Source organism: Mobula hypostoma, chromosome 5, assembly GCF_963921235.1.
Source record: "Mobula hypostoma chromosome 5, sMobHyp1.1, whole genome shotgun sequence".
Classification (NCBI taxonomy): domain Eukaryota; kingdom Metazoa; phylum Chordata; class Chondrichthyes; order Myliobatiformes; family Myliobatidae; genus Mobula; species Mobula hypostoma.
Window position 1 is genome coordinate 137,996,887 of NC_086101.1, and position 14,450 is coordinate 138,011,336.

Below are 14,450 nucleotides of genomic sequence, written 5' to 3' on the forward strand. Positions count from 1 at the left end.
GTTTCTGCACCATGTAAGTTACCATGCAAGTTACCATGCACCTCCCTCCACCTCACTCTTTAAACATCACATCTTATTCCTTTCTTCTTTGATTATTTAGCCACATCACATCTTATTCCTTTCTTCTTTGATTACTTAGCCACATTACCTTTCAAAGCATCAGTACAACACAAATAGGAGAAATAGTAGGAAGAGACCATTCAACCTGTTCTGTCATTCAGAAAGGTCCTAACTGACCTCTATGCTAGTCCTGGATCCCTTGATTTCCATAGTATCTAAAAATCTCTAAATCTCTGTCCTGAATATACTAACTGACTGAATCTCCTCTATTCTATCGAGTGAGATTTCCAATGATTGATTATTCTCATCTTGGTCCTAAATAGTTGAAAGTGTGACCCCCAAATCTCTAACTCAACCAAAGGAAATATCATCCTTGCATCTACTCAGTCAGGAAGCAAAGGAATTTTTTATGTTTCAATGAAATCAGTTCACATTCTTTTAAGCCAGGGGATCCCAACTTGGGTCAATGGACCCCTCACTTAATAGTATTGGTTATTGATCCATGGCATAAAAAAAGAGTTGGAAACCCCTGTTTTAAGTTCTATAGAAGTATGGTGCACTACACAGTAATAAAAAAAACATACTTTACAATAAGAATATGTACCGTGAATATATGTTCCCTTGACTTCCCTTCCTGAAATCCACAATCAATTCTTACCGTCTTGAGTGCAAGTTTATTGTTACAACACCACTGGACCAGCTGATCTATCTTTCTTCTGTGTGCCACCTCAGCACTACCTGAAATTCTGCCATCAATTGTTGTGTCATCAGCAAATTTATAGATGCTGTTCAAGCTATGCCTAGCCACAGTCATGGATATATAGAGAGAGTAGAGCAGTGGGCAAAGCACACATTCTTGAGGTGCAGCAGCGTTGATTGTCAGCAAGATGTTATTTCTGATCTGCACTGTTTCACAGATTTTTCTATGTTTCTTGTAAGATAGTTTGTGTGGTTTCCATTTCTTTATTTATCTCAGCTTTCCTTTGAATTCTGAAAAGTCTCCAATCCTTTGGTTATTGGTCTTTTTGGATACATTTTAAACTTTTCCTTTGGTATTATCTTCAGCTTCTGGTTTTGGGTTTACGTTTTCACCACAAGCTCTTCACTATCAGTGATTATCTGTCCCTTCTGCACAATAATTGTGCATGTGATATGGAAAGGGTTGAGAATGGCTTGAGCTTATTTAATATGACTCTTAGTAAAGAAACTTTGCTCTTTAATGGAGTGGCAAGGAATGCAAGCAATTTTTGATACCCTGTTGAAGGGTCTCAGCCCGAAACATTGACTGTACTCTTCCATGGATGCTGCCTGGCCTGCTGAGTTCCATTTGTGTGTATTGTTTTGATACCACGTGATAGCTTCTAATCTATCAGCTGCTTTGCATGTGCCTGTTCCTGGATTTGTTTTTTTATAATGCAGACAAATATAAATTAAGAATCCTTCTGAATTTGAATGAATACTAATGCTTGATACTTTTACAATTTGACTAGATGTGATGAAGATGGTGGAAGAGAATGGAAAGGTAATTGTCAAGGATGACATGCCTGAATTGTTAAAAATGCCATTATTGTGCCATGTCTGCCGACAGCAATTGTCCACCATTCCACAATTGAAAGAGCACCTGAAAAAGCATTTCCCGTAAAGTTTAGCAATTCCATTGTTTCCACGTCTTTCCAGCAGCATTCATCCACCTGTTTTCTATTTGTTGTGCAGCTGTACAGATTAATAAAAAAAGGTTTGTTTCTTATTGTTTGGAAAATGAAAAACAAGGCTTACTGGTAAATAACTTTAATTACGTACATTAGCACTAGGCTATAGTTGAGTTATTAGCAATCTCGCCTCTGGATCAAGATGTGGGTACACATTCCCACTCCAAAGACTTGAGCTCAAAATGTTAGGCTGACCTTCCTGTCCAATACTATGATCGTATTCTGCTGAAAAATGCTGTTTTTGGGCGGAGGCATTCATCTGATGTCCCGTATATGCTCTCTGATGAATGCAAAGGTTACGTATTTGAATAGGTTATGTAATTGGTATTTGAGAGTTGCTCATGGGATTTGTGCTATATGCAAATCAGTTGCTCCATATTCTACATCTGTGACTAATCTTAAAAGGAATGAATTAACTGGAAAACATTTTGGAATTTCCTCAGATCATGAAATACATAACACAAATGTAAGCTTCCTTTTACAAATCTCTCAATGTCTAATCATATTTTACATTTTTGATGAGGAATTCAGTGGGAAACATGTGATAGTGCAGGTGGTTGTTTTATATTAACATAACATCACATTCTGTAGTTGTAAGTAAGTTAATGGTCCAGCTATTGAAGTCAAGAGGAGGGCATGCATTTTCAGGTTGCTTATAGCACTGATACCTGATACTCACCAGGTTGTGTAAGCAGGACCCATCTCTCACTACAGCAATGGAAATAACTTTTTAAAAAAGAAAAGCCTGATTCTAGTGCACAGAGTGGTAAAAAAGACCTAACTATATACCACATTCAAAATAAGTAAGAACCCATACTGTTGGATATTCTTACCAGTGTGTACATAACAATGACCCTTTTCTCTCTTATAAAGGAATTATTATTCCCATACAAATATACTTCTCTCGATAAGATAGAGCAAATTGAACTCGCAGTTGATTTATATTTAAAAAAAAACTCTATCTGAGCATTAGATTATTACTTATTTGAAAAAATAAGTATCTTGTTTATTGAATTCAATTTGTTTTGGTTATAAAATTTGAACCATTACTACTCTAGTACTGCGGGGTGCCACGATTGCTTAGCAGTTTGTATGAAGATATTACAGCTCAGGGCGTGAGAGTTCAATGTTGGTGCTGTCTATAAGGAGTTTGTACATTCTCCCTGTGATCGCATTGGTTTTCTATAAGGAGTTTGTACATTCTCCCTGTGATCGCATAGGTTTACTCCCACAGTAGAGCTAGAAGGTAAAATGTCCTATGATTAGGCTGGGATCAAATACATGGGTGGCTGGGAAGGCCCTACTACCTCCTTTTTCTCTAAATAAATAAATTGTCTGTTTCAGTGTTAAATATAATTGATAGTTGATTAATTAAATAATGAATTTACCACACTTCCAGTAACCTAATAGTTAGAGAATAACTATCTTGCATTGAATTATTAGTCAATGCTTCCCAAGTACTGTTGGAGCAGCACTTGAAGCACCATCAATGAATCTTGCCAAGATTCACTGCGAGCGCAATTGATAATTTTTGGTCACATACAGCTGCAGTTGGCTTTGGGCCAGAATCTGTACAGCCAAACATATTCAGATATTCATAGGCATGTACAGAGTGAAGAAATGTTCTTGCCCATTATAATGCCACCCCCACTTGACAGACACCCTTTTTAGCTTTCTGACATCATCATGCATTTATCTATATTCAGATCTCAACATAAAAGTAACCCAGTTACCTGTCCAGTAATAAATTATGTTTAAAAAGTAGCTTTAACATTAAAATCTTCCCATATTTCATTAGATGAATGGGATTTGATACTGGTCATTAAGACATACTCAGAAATGGGTCTTTTGGCCTAATTCATCCATGCCAACTAAGGTGCCTTCCTGAGCTAGTCACATTTGCTTGCTTTTTGCACATAGCCCCTTTTAAACCTGGGGTCCACAGACCCCTCCTTAATGGTAGGGCTCCATGGCATTAAAAAGTTTGGGAAACTCTGCTCTAAACCTTTTCTATCCACCTACCTGTTCTAATGTCTTTTTAAATGCTGTAATTGCACCCACTTTCACTACTGTTGGCAGATTGCTCCATATATCCACCACCCTCTGTTAGAGGAACTTTGGTAAATCTTTAAATTATCTCTTTACAAGTTTCTGTTCTCACCTTAAGCCTATTTCCCCTAATTTCAGCCTCCCCTACCTTGGTAAAAATACTTATCTCATCCACCTTCTATGCCCCTCATGATTTTATCAAACTCTATAGGACCTTTGCTTCAGGGAAAACTGTCCCAGTCTATCCAGTTTTGTAACTCAAGCCTTCCTGGACTGGCAACATCTTTGTGAGCGTTTCCTGCACCTTCTGTAGCTTAATTACATTCTTCCTATAGTTTGGTGGCTAGAACTGTACATAATAATGCACTACCGGCATTTGGACTGAACTGGTGATTCCAGGGAATGAAGGCCATGAGAGTGTAGGGTATTTCATTGAATAGGCAGAAAAAGAAGCCACTGTATGAGGTAGCCAAAATAGGAATTCAACCAACTCGTTATCTTTGAGTAAATAAGAGAAGAGGGCCTGTTGGACGATGTTTAATGATGTTAATGGCTATGAGTAGATGACTGATATGCAACATTTTTATAGAAAGCAACTTGAAGTTCAGTATCACACATCAAAGTTGCTGGTGAACGCAGCAGGCCAGGCAGCATCTCTAGGAAGAGGTACAGTCGACATTTCGGGCCGAGACCCTTCGTCAGGACTAACTGGAGGAAGAGCTAGTTAGAGATTTGAAAGCGGGAGGGGGAGATCCAAAATGATAGGAGAAGACAGGAGGGGGAGGGATGGAGCTAAGAGCTGGACAGGTGATTGGCAAAAGGGATACGAGAGGATCATGGGATGGGAGACCCAGGGAGAAGGAAAAGGGGGAGGGGGTATAGTCAGAGGGACAAAGAGAGAGCAATTTTGATGTGTGTTACTTGAATTTCCAGCATCTGCAGAATTCCTCTTGTTGAAGTTCAGTATGTTTCAGCGTGATGGGTGATGTTGTATGCTAATTAGACATTCAGATGAGGTTATGGGAGAAATCAGTAGAAAGTAAGCAAAAACTAATTTGGTTTTTGGAGGTGAGCTGTGACACCAAAGATAAGGTTTAAGTAGTGGAAGCTGGGAATTGAGTGAGGAAGGAACTGCTTGAGAGGGTTCAGCTTGCTGATCAAAGAAAAAGGCTACAGATGCAACTGAGCAAATTCTTTAACACAAAGACAGTCAATGAACTCTCACGACGGCTAATTTATGTTCCATTCCTTGTGCACTGTATTTGGCGTATTTTTAAATTTTACATCTACTTAATTAATACATTCAAAATCTAAACTGTGCCGAGACCAGTTCACATTAGTATTCATGGACTGAACATTTATACTGTATTCATCACCGTGTCCCCGTTAGGATTCTTGCACCATCCTGTCTACTTGCCTTTCATTCCATGATTTTAAAGAGTTGGTGAGATGCTGAATCAACATATTGAGAACCAGATAACCGACGCACCAATCGCGAGTTGGAGAGCTACGCACAGGTCCAAGAGCGAAGTTTGAAAAGGGAAAGCTTTGCGGGAACTGGACTATAAGCGGCACACCAATCGTGAGCTGGATAGCAGGGAAGGTTCAGGTATACAGTAAAAGGGAGACACTGCCTAGAGGAGCTGTCTGAGTCTGAATGGTAGGGCTTTGGCTCATTCGGGCTTCGGCGAGGTAAGTGGACTTTGTTTTTTCCTTGCATTTTTTTGAGGAACAGAGCATGTCTGTAGGGTTACTACTTTGCTCTGGTTTTCAGATGTGGGAATCCTGGGAATTTTCCAGTTTCCCAGATGGCCACATCTGTGCCAGGTGCACCGAGATGCAGCTTCTGAGAGACCGTGTTGGGGATCTGGAGCTGTGGCTTGATAACCTACAGTTTATTAGGGAAAGTGAGCAGGAGACAGATAGGAGCTATAGGCAGTTAGTCACCCCGGGGATGCAGGAGTCAGATAAGTGGGTGACTGTCAGGACAGGGAAGGGAAGAGCTCAGATAGTAGAGAGCACCCCTGCGGCCATCCCCCTCAGTAATCATTATCTTGTTTTGGATGCTGCTAAGGGGGGTGACCTGACAGAGGATGACCACGGTGATCGGGTCTCTCGCACTGAGCCTGGCTCCGTGGTGCAGAAGGGAGAGTGGAAGATAATTATAGGGGATTCTATAGTGAGGGGAACGGGCAGGAGGTTCTGTCAGCCTGATAGAGATACCCGCATGGTGTGTTGCCTCCCAGGTGTCAGGGTACAGGATGTCTCGGATAGGGTGCAAAGTATTCTGAAGGGAGAGGGTACCAATGACATATGTAGAAAAAGAAAGGAGGTCCCGAAGAGAGAATTCAGGGAGTTGGGTAGGAAGTTGAAAAGCAGGACCCACCAGGGTATTAATCTCAGGATCGCTGCCTGTGCCATGTGCTAACGAGTGCAAAAATAGCATGATCAGGCATATTAATGCGTAGTTGAGAGACTAGGTAGGGGGCAGGGCTTCGGGTTCCTGGATCATTGAGGCCTCTTCTGGGGGAGGTACGACCTGTACAAAAAGGGCAGATTACACCTGAACTCAAAGGGGTCCAATATCCTAGCAGGCAGGTTTAATAGAGCTGTTCGGGAGGGTTTGAATTAATTTAACAGGGGGATGGGAACCGGAGTGATAGAGCTGAGGAAGGGGTAAACAGAAATAAATCAAAAGTAGCAACAGATGATAAAGGACAGGCAGGAGATGAGGTATAATCATAGCCAGTGGGATGATTTACAGGACAATAGAGGAGTGGTGCAGTTAAAACAGTAAGCAACAAATACTGGGCTGAAAGTGTTATATTTGAATGCACGCAGCATAAGAAATAAAATGGACGATCTTGTAAATTCAGCTACAGATTGGCAAGTATGGTGTGGCCATCTCTGAAACTTGGCTAAAGGATGGCTGCCATTGGGAGCTGAATGTCCAAGGATATACGGTGTTTCAGAAAGATAGGTTAGTAGGCAGGTGTGGTTCTGTGTATAAGAAATAATATTAAATCATTGGAAAGAAATGACACAGGATCGGAAGGTGCAGAGTCTCTATGGGTTGAGTTTAAGAAATGGCAAGGGTAAAAGGACCCTAATGGCAGTTGTATACAGGTCTCCAAACAGCAGCGGGGATGTAGATTAGAAATTACAACAGGAGATAGAAAAGGTGTGTCAGAAGGGCAATGTCATGATAATCATTGGGGATTTTAACAAGAAAGTGGATTGGGAAAACCAGGCCAATGCTGGACCTTGAGAGAGAATTTGTCAAATGTCTAAGGGGTGGCTTCTTGGAGCACCTTGTTTTTGAGCCCACTAGGGGATCGGCTGTGCTGGATTGGGTGTTGTGCAAAGATCCAGAGGTAATAAGAGAGCTTAAGGTTAGGGAACCCTGGGGGAACAGTGATCACAATATGATTGAAATTTGAGAAAGAGAAACTCAATTCCAATGTGTTAGTATTTCAGTGGAATAAAGGAAATTACAATGGCTTGAGAGGGAAACTGGCCAAAGTTGACTGGAGCAGCAATGGCTGGAGTTTCTGTGAAAAATGAGGGAAGTGGAACACAGATATATTCTAAATAAGAAGAAATTTTGGAATGGAAGAAGGACACTACAGTGCCTGACAAGTGTAGACAGCCAAAGTAAGAGCAAAAGACACAAGGAAGTCAAAGCTAGTGGGAAGATAGAGGATTGGGAAGCTTTTAAAAACTTGCAGAAGGAAACTAAGAAGATCATTAGGAAGGAAAAGATGAATTATGAAAGGAGGTTGGTGACTTCAAAGAAGATACTATAAGGATATAAAGGGTAAAAGAGTTGAGAGTAGATATAGGACCAATAGAATATGACACTGGAGATATTATAATGAAAGATGAAGAGATGGCAGAGGAAATGAATGCGTATTTTGCATCAGTTTTCACCGAACATTCAGGAATGTCAGGGAAGTGAAGTTTGTGCAGTGAAAATTACGACTGAGAAGGTGCTCAGGAAGCTTAATGGTCTGAGGGTGGATAAATCTCCTGGACCTGATGGAATGCACCCCCGGGTTTTGCAGGAAGTAGCTGGAGAGATTGCAGAGGCATTAACAATGATCTTTCAAGAATCGATAGGTTCTGGCATTGTACCAGTCGACTGGAAAATTGCAGATGTTACTCCACTATTTAAGAAGGGTGGGAGGCAGCAGAAAGGAAATCATAGACCTGTTAGTCTGGCATCTGATGATGATGACGACGTCGACTCAGGCCGAGGCCAGCATTGGGCATTTTCATGCCTTACAAGGTGCGGAACGAGAGACTGTGTGGCGTGCCACTCCTCACACATTTTCGCAGAACAGTATTTTCTTTATTTTACGAGGTCGAGTTGTGAGCTCAACACTCAACCTGGCACGGATGGGAAGTGTACTCGGGAACGGCCGACTGGATTCAAACTCGGGAACCTCCGTTCCAGAGTCCGGCACTGATGTCACTGTGCCACCAGCCTGGCATCAGTGGTTGGGAAATTGTTGGAATCGATTGTTAGGGATTAGATTACGGAGTACCTGGAGGTACGTGACAAGTTAGGCCAAAGCCAGCATGGTTTCCTGAAAGGAAAACCCTGCCTGACTAACCTACTGCTATTGTTTGAGGAAATTACAAGCAGGGTAGACAAAGGAGATGCAGTAGATGTGGTGTACTTGGATTTTCAGAAGGCCTTTGACAAGGTGCCACACATGAGGCTGCTTAGCAAGATAAGAGCCCATGGAATTACAGGGAAGTTAGGGGTTGGTGTTGGGACTGCTGCTTTTTATGATGTATGTTAATGATTTGGACTACAGTATTAATAGATTTGTGGCTAAATTTGCCAATGATACAAAGATAGGTGGAGGAGCAGGTAGTGTTGAGGAAACAGACAGCCTGCAGAGAGACTTAGGTAGGTTAGGGGAATGGGTGAAGTAGTGGCAAATGAAATACAATGTTGGGAAGTGTATGGTCATGCACTTTGGTGGAAGAAATAAATGGGCAGACTATTATTTAGATGGGCAAGAATTCAAAATGCAGAGTTGCAAAGGGACTTGGGAGTCCTTGCGCAGGATACCCTAACGGGTTAACTTCCAGGTTGAGTCAGTGGTGAAGAAGGCAACTGCAATGTTGGCATTCATTTCTAGAGGTATAGCATATAAGAGCAGGGATGTGATGTTGAGGCTCTATAAGGCAGTCGTGAGACCACATGGAGTATTTTGTGCAGTTTTGGGCTCCTTATTTGAGAAAGGATATACCTGTACTGACATTGGAGAGTGTTCAGAGAAGATTCACGAGAATGATTCCAGGAATGAAAGGGTTACTGTATGGGGAACGTCTGACAGCTCTTGGGCTGTATTCCCTGGAGTTCAGGAGAATGAGGGGGGATCTCATAGAAACATTCCGAATGTTAAAAGGCCTGAACAGATTAGATATGGCAAAGTTACTTCCCATGGTAGGGGAGCCTAGGACAAGAGGGCACAACTTCAGGATTGAAGGATGTCCATTTAGAACAGAGATGTGGAGAAATTACTTTGGAGGTGGTAAATCTGTGGAATTTCTTTCCATGAGCGGCTGTGGAGGCCAAATCGTTGGGTGTATTTAAGGCAGAGATAGTTAGGGTCTTGATTAGCCAGGGCATCAAAGGGTATGGGGTGAAAGCAGGGGAGTGGGGATGACTGGAAGATTTGAATCATGATTGAATGGTGGAGCAGACTCGAAGGGCTGAATGGCCTACTTCTGCTCCTATATCTTATGGTCTTGTGTGATAACTGATTTTTTTTTTAAAGAGTTGGAGAATCTTGCATTGCACAAATTGGTTGCCACTTTTCATGCTTTACATGCTTTATTGATTGTAAAGCTCTGTAGAACTTGCTAAGGCTATAAATAATGAAATATACAGAGTTTGTATATGTATTCTATGATAGGCCTAAAATTATGCTTACCTTGAAATTAATCTGGCCACGACATGCATTAACGCCAGCCTTCCAACAACCTTGTTAACCTAATCGATGCATCACGGTTTGATTTGACAGCTGTTCTACATGTGACTGCAAAAAACTGCAGAAAGTTGTGTACACAGTTCAGTTTATCATGCAAACCAGCCTCCCTTCTCTGGACTCCGTCTATACCTCTTGCTGTCTAAGAAAAGCAGTCAGTATAATCAAAGACTCCACTCAGATTCCACATTCTCTCTTCTCTCCTCTTCCGGCAGGCAGACACTACATCATAGGCACAAGGGCAGATAGCATCCCGCCGTATTTTTATAACATTAAGTAGCTCCCTCGCAATGATCTTGCGCCTTATTGTTTACCTGCACTGCACTTTTTCTCGAGCTGTTGGCTTTTATTCTGCATTGTCGCTGTTTTATCTTGTTCTACCTCAGTGCACTGTCTAATGATCTGATCTGTATGAACATGTTTTTCACTGTATTTCGGTACATATGACAATGATATGAATTGACTTATGGAAGTGAATGCTGGACCATTTCTCCAGCAATGGAAAAGAGACTAGAAGCAGCTGAATTATGGTTCTACAGGAGAATGTTAAAAATATCATGGACCCCACACACATCGAATGAAGAAGTTCTCAGAAGAGCCCAAGCAGTTTGATCACTCATACCAACAATAAGAGAAAAACAACTCAGATTCCTAGGACACATCATGCGGAAAGATGAACTAGAAAAACTCATACTCTCTGGAAAGACTGAGGGGAGTAAACCTCGAGGAAGACCTCTTTGTACATCAAAAGCATAGCTTAGTTGCTACACATCGAGGAAATGGAAGTCATCCAAAGAACGAGGGTAGATCTATATGGAAAACCATGGTCACCAAAGTCCGCATCGGATATGGTACCTAGACAGACAGACAGACATGACAATAATGAATCAATTCCAATTCTAGTTTGTGGTTCCACATGCCCAAGAAAAGTTTTTGGCCACTGCAGTTCCCCTGTTCACTGTGAACAGCAAGTTAATCCAACAGCGTGAACCCTGTGCCAAAAAAGCTCTCTCAACTTCCAGATTGTTCACTTGAGTTCTAAAATACTGTACTGTTCTTCAGTTGCGGAATAGAATGTTGAGCATATATTTTACCAGCAGATCCGCAGTTATCTCCAGTAACCTGAACGTGCCCCTAGTCTCAAAGATTATATATTTGGAACATAGACTATAATTCGGGAAGTAGGCATTGTGTCGACTTTTGTGGGACGGACCTTTATTAGTTTCGGATTATAGCGATAGCGCCGCAGGCTAACCATTAGACGGGGCAGTTGAGTTCATAACTCATTACCAACCCCAACGTGGCGGTGGAGACCCAAACCGACCCATATGACGGGATAATGGGGTGCCTGTCTGACGCCCATAGTAACAGCGATGACAAACTTAATAATTAGTATAAAGTGGTATGGAGGAGGGAGAAGGGGAAGAGAAACGGGATTATGAACCCACCTAGCAACCAAAGGTGGGCGCAGAAGAGGGTGATCTTGTAAACACACACAGCGATCGGAACAGAACTAGCGATGAAGTCATCCGGGTTGCGCGTTCAGAAGTGGTCCCTGCCGATGGGCGTTCTGCGCAGGATATACCCCTCCTACACGAGTCAAACGGTGAAATCCCAGCCTAGCAACATCTCAGCAGAAAACCAGCCAGCCCACACGGGCAGAGAAGTAAAGGAGATTCGGGCACTAATGATTGACTTGGGAACGGGCTACATTAAGGCCGGCCTCGCTGGCCGGTGCAAGCCAGCGGTTACTGTCTCGTCCATTGTGGGCAGACCAATGCAGCGCAGCGTCAAGACCGGAGACATCCGTAAGGAGAGTTTCGTGGGCAGAGAGCTGACGGCTCCCTCCGAACTTCGGCTGAGCAATCCGTTCTACCACGGCGTCGTGGTAGACTGGGACGGCGCTGAGATCGTATTGGACTACGTGCTGGAGAAGAAACTGCAGGCGAGACCGGAGGACCACGCCGTGATGGTGGCCGACCCGCCACTCAGTCCCATAACGAACAGGGAGAAGATGGCCGAGCTCCTCTTTGAGACCTTTGGATTTCCGGCCGTGCACATCTCTAGGCAGTCTGTGCTCTCCATCTACGCTTACGGTTGCACCTCGGGGCTGGTGGTGGAGAGCGGCCACGGATACTCCAGCGTGGTGCCCATTCACGAAGGCTACATCATTCCCCATATTGCCACCACCGTAGACTACGCTGGCAACGACCTCACCAAGTACTTGATGGATCTTCTCAATCAGAACGGTCACACTTTGAGCACCAACGACTACCAAATAGTGGAACATATCAAACAGAAATATTGCTACACTGCCGCTGATTTCGAGACGGAACTTCGTGTAGAATCCAAGGAATCTTCGATGCACTATGAACTGCCTGACGGCAAAGTGATCACTATAGGCAAGGAGAAGATCAAGTGCCCCGAGGCCCTCTTTAATCCAGCCCTCATGGGTTCCAGTGAGCCTGGACTCCACACCATAGCTTTGAATCTCATCAACAAGTGTGACAGCTCAATCCTGGAGGAGATGTCCAGGAACATCCTACTCTGTGGTGGGTCCAGCATGTTCCCTGGCTTTCCTGTCCGTTTCCAGAAGGAGATGAGGGACCTGGTACAGGATATGAACCTGCAGGTCCGGGCAATTCCCATAAGGAGATATTCTGTTTGGTTTGGAGGATCGATCTTATGTTGCCTCAAAATCTTCGAACAATTATGGGTCAGCAAGAAAGATTATGATGAGCATGGACCAATAGCTGTATATCATAAATATTTCTAAAAAAAGGTTCTTGTGCATAACTGATATTCGTTATCAAACCTAACTAATTCTAAATTGGGATTAAATTATAGAAGTAATAAACTCTTTTAAATCGGTGTGATTGTTGGTATGTTTAAGCAGCGTGCTTTTAAGTGAAATCCAAAATGCACCAAAATGCGCTACCTCACATGAAATCCCGCCATTGAAGATGGTGAGACTACCAAGTTTGCAGGTTGGTGTACCTTGGGCTAAAAATAGCTTTGGTCTGTCCGGCTTGGATGGTGTTCAGTTCTGAACTGTGCAGAGACAGTGCCCATAGTGCTCTCCCGCCGGTGCTCATCCGTAATAGTTTAAATTATTTTACAATTTGGACTGCTTTTGCTTGATTATCTTTGTATATTTCGGGCAGGTGGGGCTCGTCAGCCTTGGAAAAGGAAAACTCTGATTTTAAACCTCCGCTGCCTTGCGGCCACGCCCACTCCTGGGAAAGGCTTCGGGAGTCAACCCCGAGGAAGAAATCTGAAGCCGGGGTCCCTAAGGCCGTTTGATGTCGTTTACAACTTCACTCTGGCAGCCTCTGCGATGACACTGGTGCCAAGCCGTGTCGGTGCCTGCCCTTCCCTTGCACTACATCAGTAATGTGGAGAGGGGGTACCCGCTGCAAGAACAACAGCCGGTTCTTCAAATCGTCCCACCCAGGCTTGTGCCCCGGAGAGGACACGTTTCACCAGAGGCGCAAACCCATGATCTCCTGGGATTGACGGCTGTCTACTGCTAGTGTATTATGGTTTGCTTTAAATGTTGTTGGAGGCAAACATGTACTGTATTGTAGGTTTCCTGAGATGGTTAATGTTGCAGCCTGCAGGATGACCTTGGATCCTTTCCTGTCCCAGACGGCTAATCTCTTCCATCCCAGTATCTCCCAGTAAAATTTCCACAGTTTACCTAAATTCTTATCTGGTCTATTTCCAGTTTCCATCACTCAACCTTTTCGGGTTACGCCTTTATCTGTCTTGCCCAAAACTCTGGAATCTCTTCCTGAAACCGCCCCACTTTTAAGACACTTCTTAAAGCCTCTATCTTTGAGAAAGATTTTCATCAAGTATCTGTCTATTTATGAGGTTTGTGACCAAGTTTCCTTTAAAAGCGTTTCTGTGCAATGATCTAGGATGTTTTTCTTGTCAAAGCTGTTCAGTTGAATATAAGTTATTGTTGCTCTCTTTAAGCTGATGTTTCCTGTGATTGTGAGCTATTTAAACATTCATTATTGTGAACGTTGTCTTCTCCCTCACAGTTTGCTGGGATTGTGGCCATTTTCATCCAGTTGATGAAGATGATGAGTCAGATTTCCTGTTCCTATGTGGATTCTTGGTTTAGAGTGTCAGGAGTGCGTTCAGCTGATTATCCTCCATGATTATATAATCAAATTGGCATCAGCCACACGCATTAACTCAACCAACATGGCAAAATGCACTAGATCTGATACCACTGCCCAACGTTTGTTGCTGCATTATTGCAGTGGTATGGTTAACTATTCATCGGTGATGCCTGGCACTGTTCTTTTTGCATTGTATTAGAAATCCATGTTTCCTACAGCATTCTTATCCACAGATTCAGGAATAAAATAGAGAATTGTTTATCTAGGTAGAAAACAATCAAATGTAACATCCCATAAAATCAGTGTCAATTTTAGCAAAGTTCCAGCTATGACAAGAGAAATAATCTGCAGGTCAAAGTACTCTGCTTTTACACATCCACGGTAAACAAAACAACATATTTCAAGAGCTGGAGATGCAAGAGATTGTTAGTGCTAGAATCTGGAGCAACAGCAAAACAAAACTGCCTGATCAAATTTTTTGAGGATGTGACTAA

General features: G+C 42.8%; 2 protein-coding genes across 6 annotated transcripts in view; both read left to right on the forward strand.

Moving 5' to 3' along the window:
• The window catches only part of aptx (aprataxin), a 31,187-nt gene extending 29,229 nt beyond the window's left edge, over window positions 1-1,958 (forward strand). For 2 of the 5 annotated variants that reach the window (XM_063049008.1, XM_063049009.1), the window contains one exon: window positions 1,551-1,953. In XM_063049008.1, coding sequence (XP_062905078.1) covers window positions 1,551-1,702 — 152 coding nt within the window. In that variant the 3' untranslated portion in view covers window positions 1,703-1,953. Of the gene's footprint in view, window positions 1-1,550 lie in introns of all 5 variants that reach the window. The other 3 variants (XM_063049011.1, XM_063049007.1, XM_063049012.1) reach the window with 3 other exon arrangements.
• Window positions 1,959-11,267: 9,309 nt separating this feature from the next.
• LOC134346302 (actin-3-like) lies at window positions 11,268-12,919 on the forward strand. Its single transcript, XM_063047656.1, has one exon. The coding sequence runs from the start codon at window positions 11,343-11,345 to the stop codon at window positions 12,597-12,599; it is 1,257 nt and encodes a 418-aa protein (XP_062903726.1). The 5' UTR covers window positions 11,268-11,342; the 3' UTR covers window positions 12,600-12,919.
• Window positions 12,920-14,450: the final 1,531 nt, after the last annotated feature.

Excerpts from the sequence above, each read along its gene's own strand:
- LOC134346302 (XM_063047656.1), top strand. The coding sequence starts at position 11,343 with ATGAAGTCATCCGGGTTGCGCGTTCAGAAGTGGTCCCTGCCGATGGGC.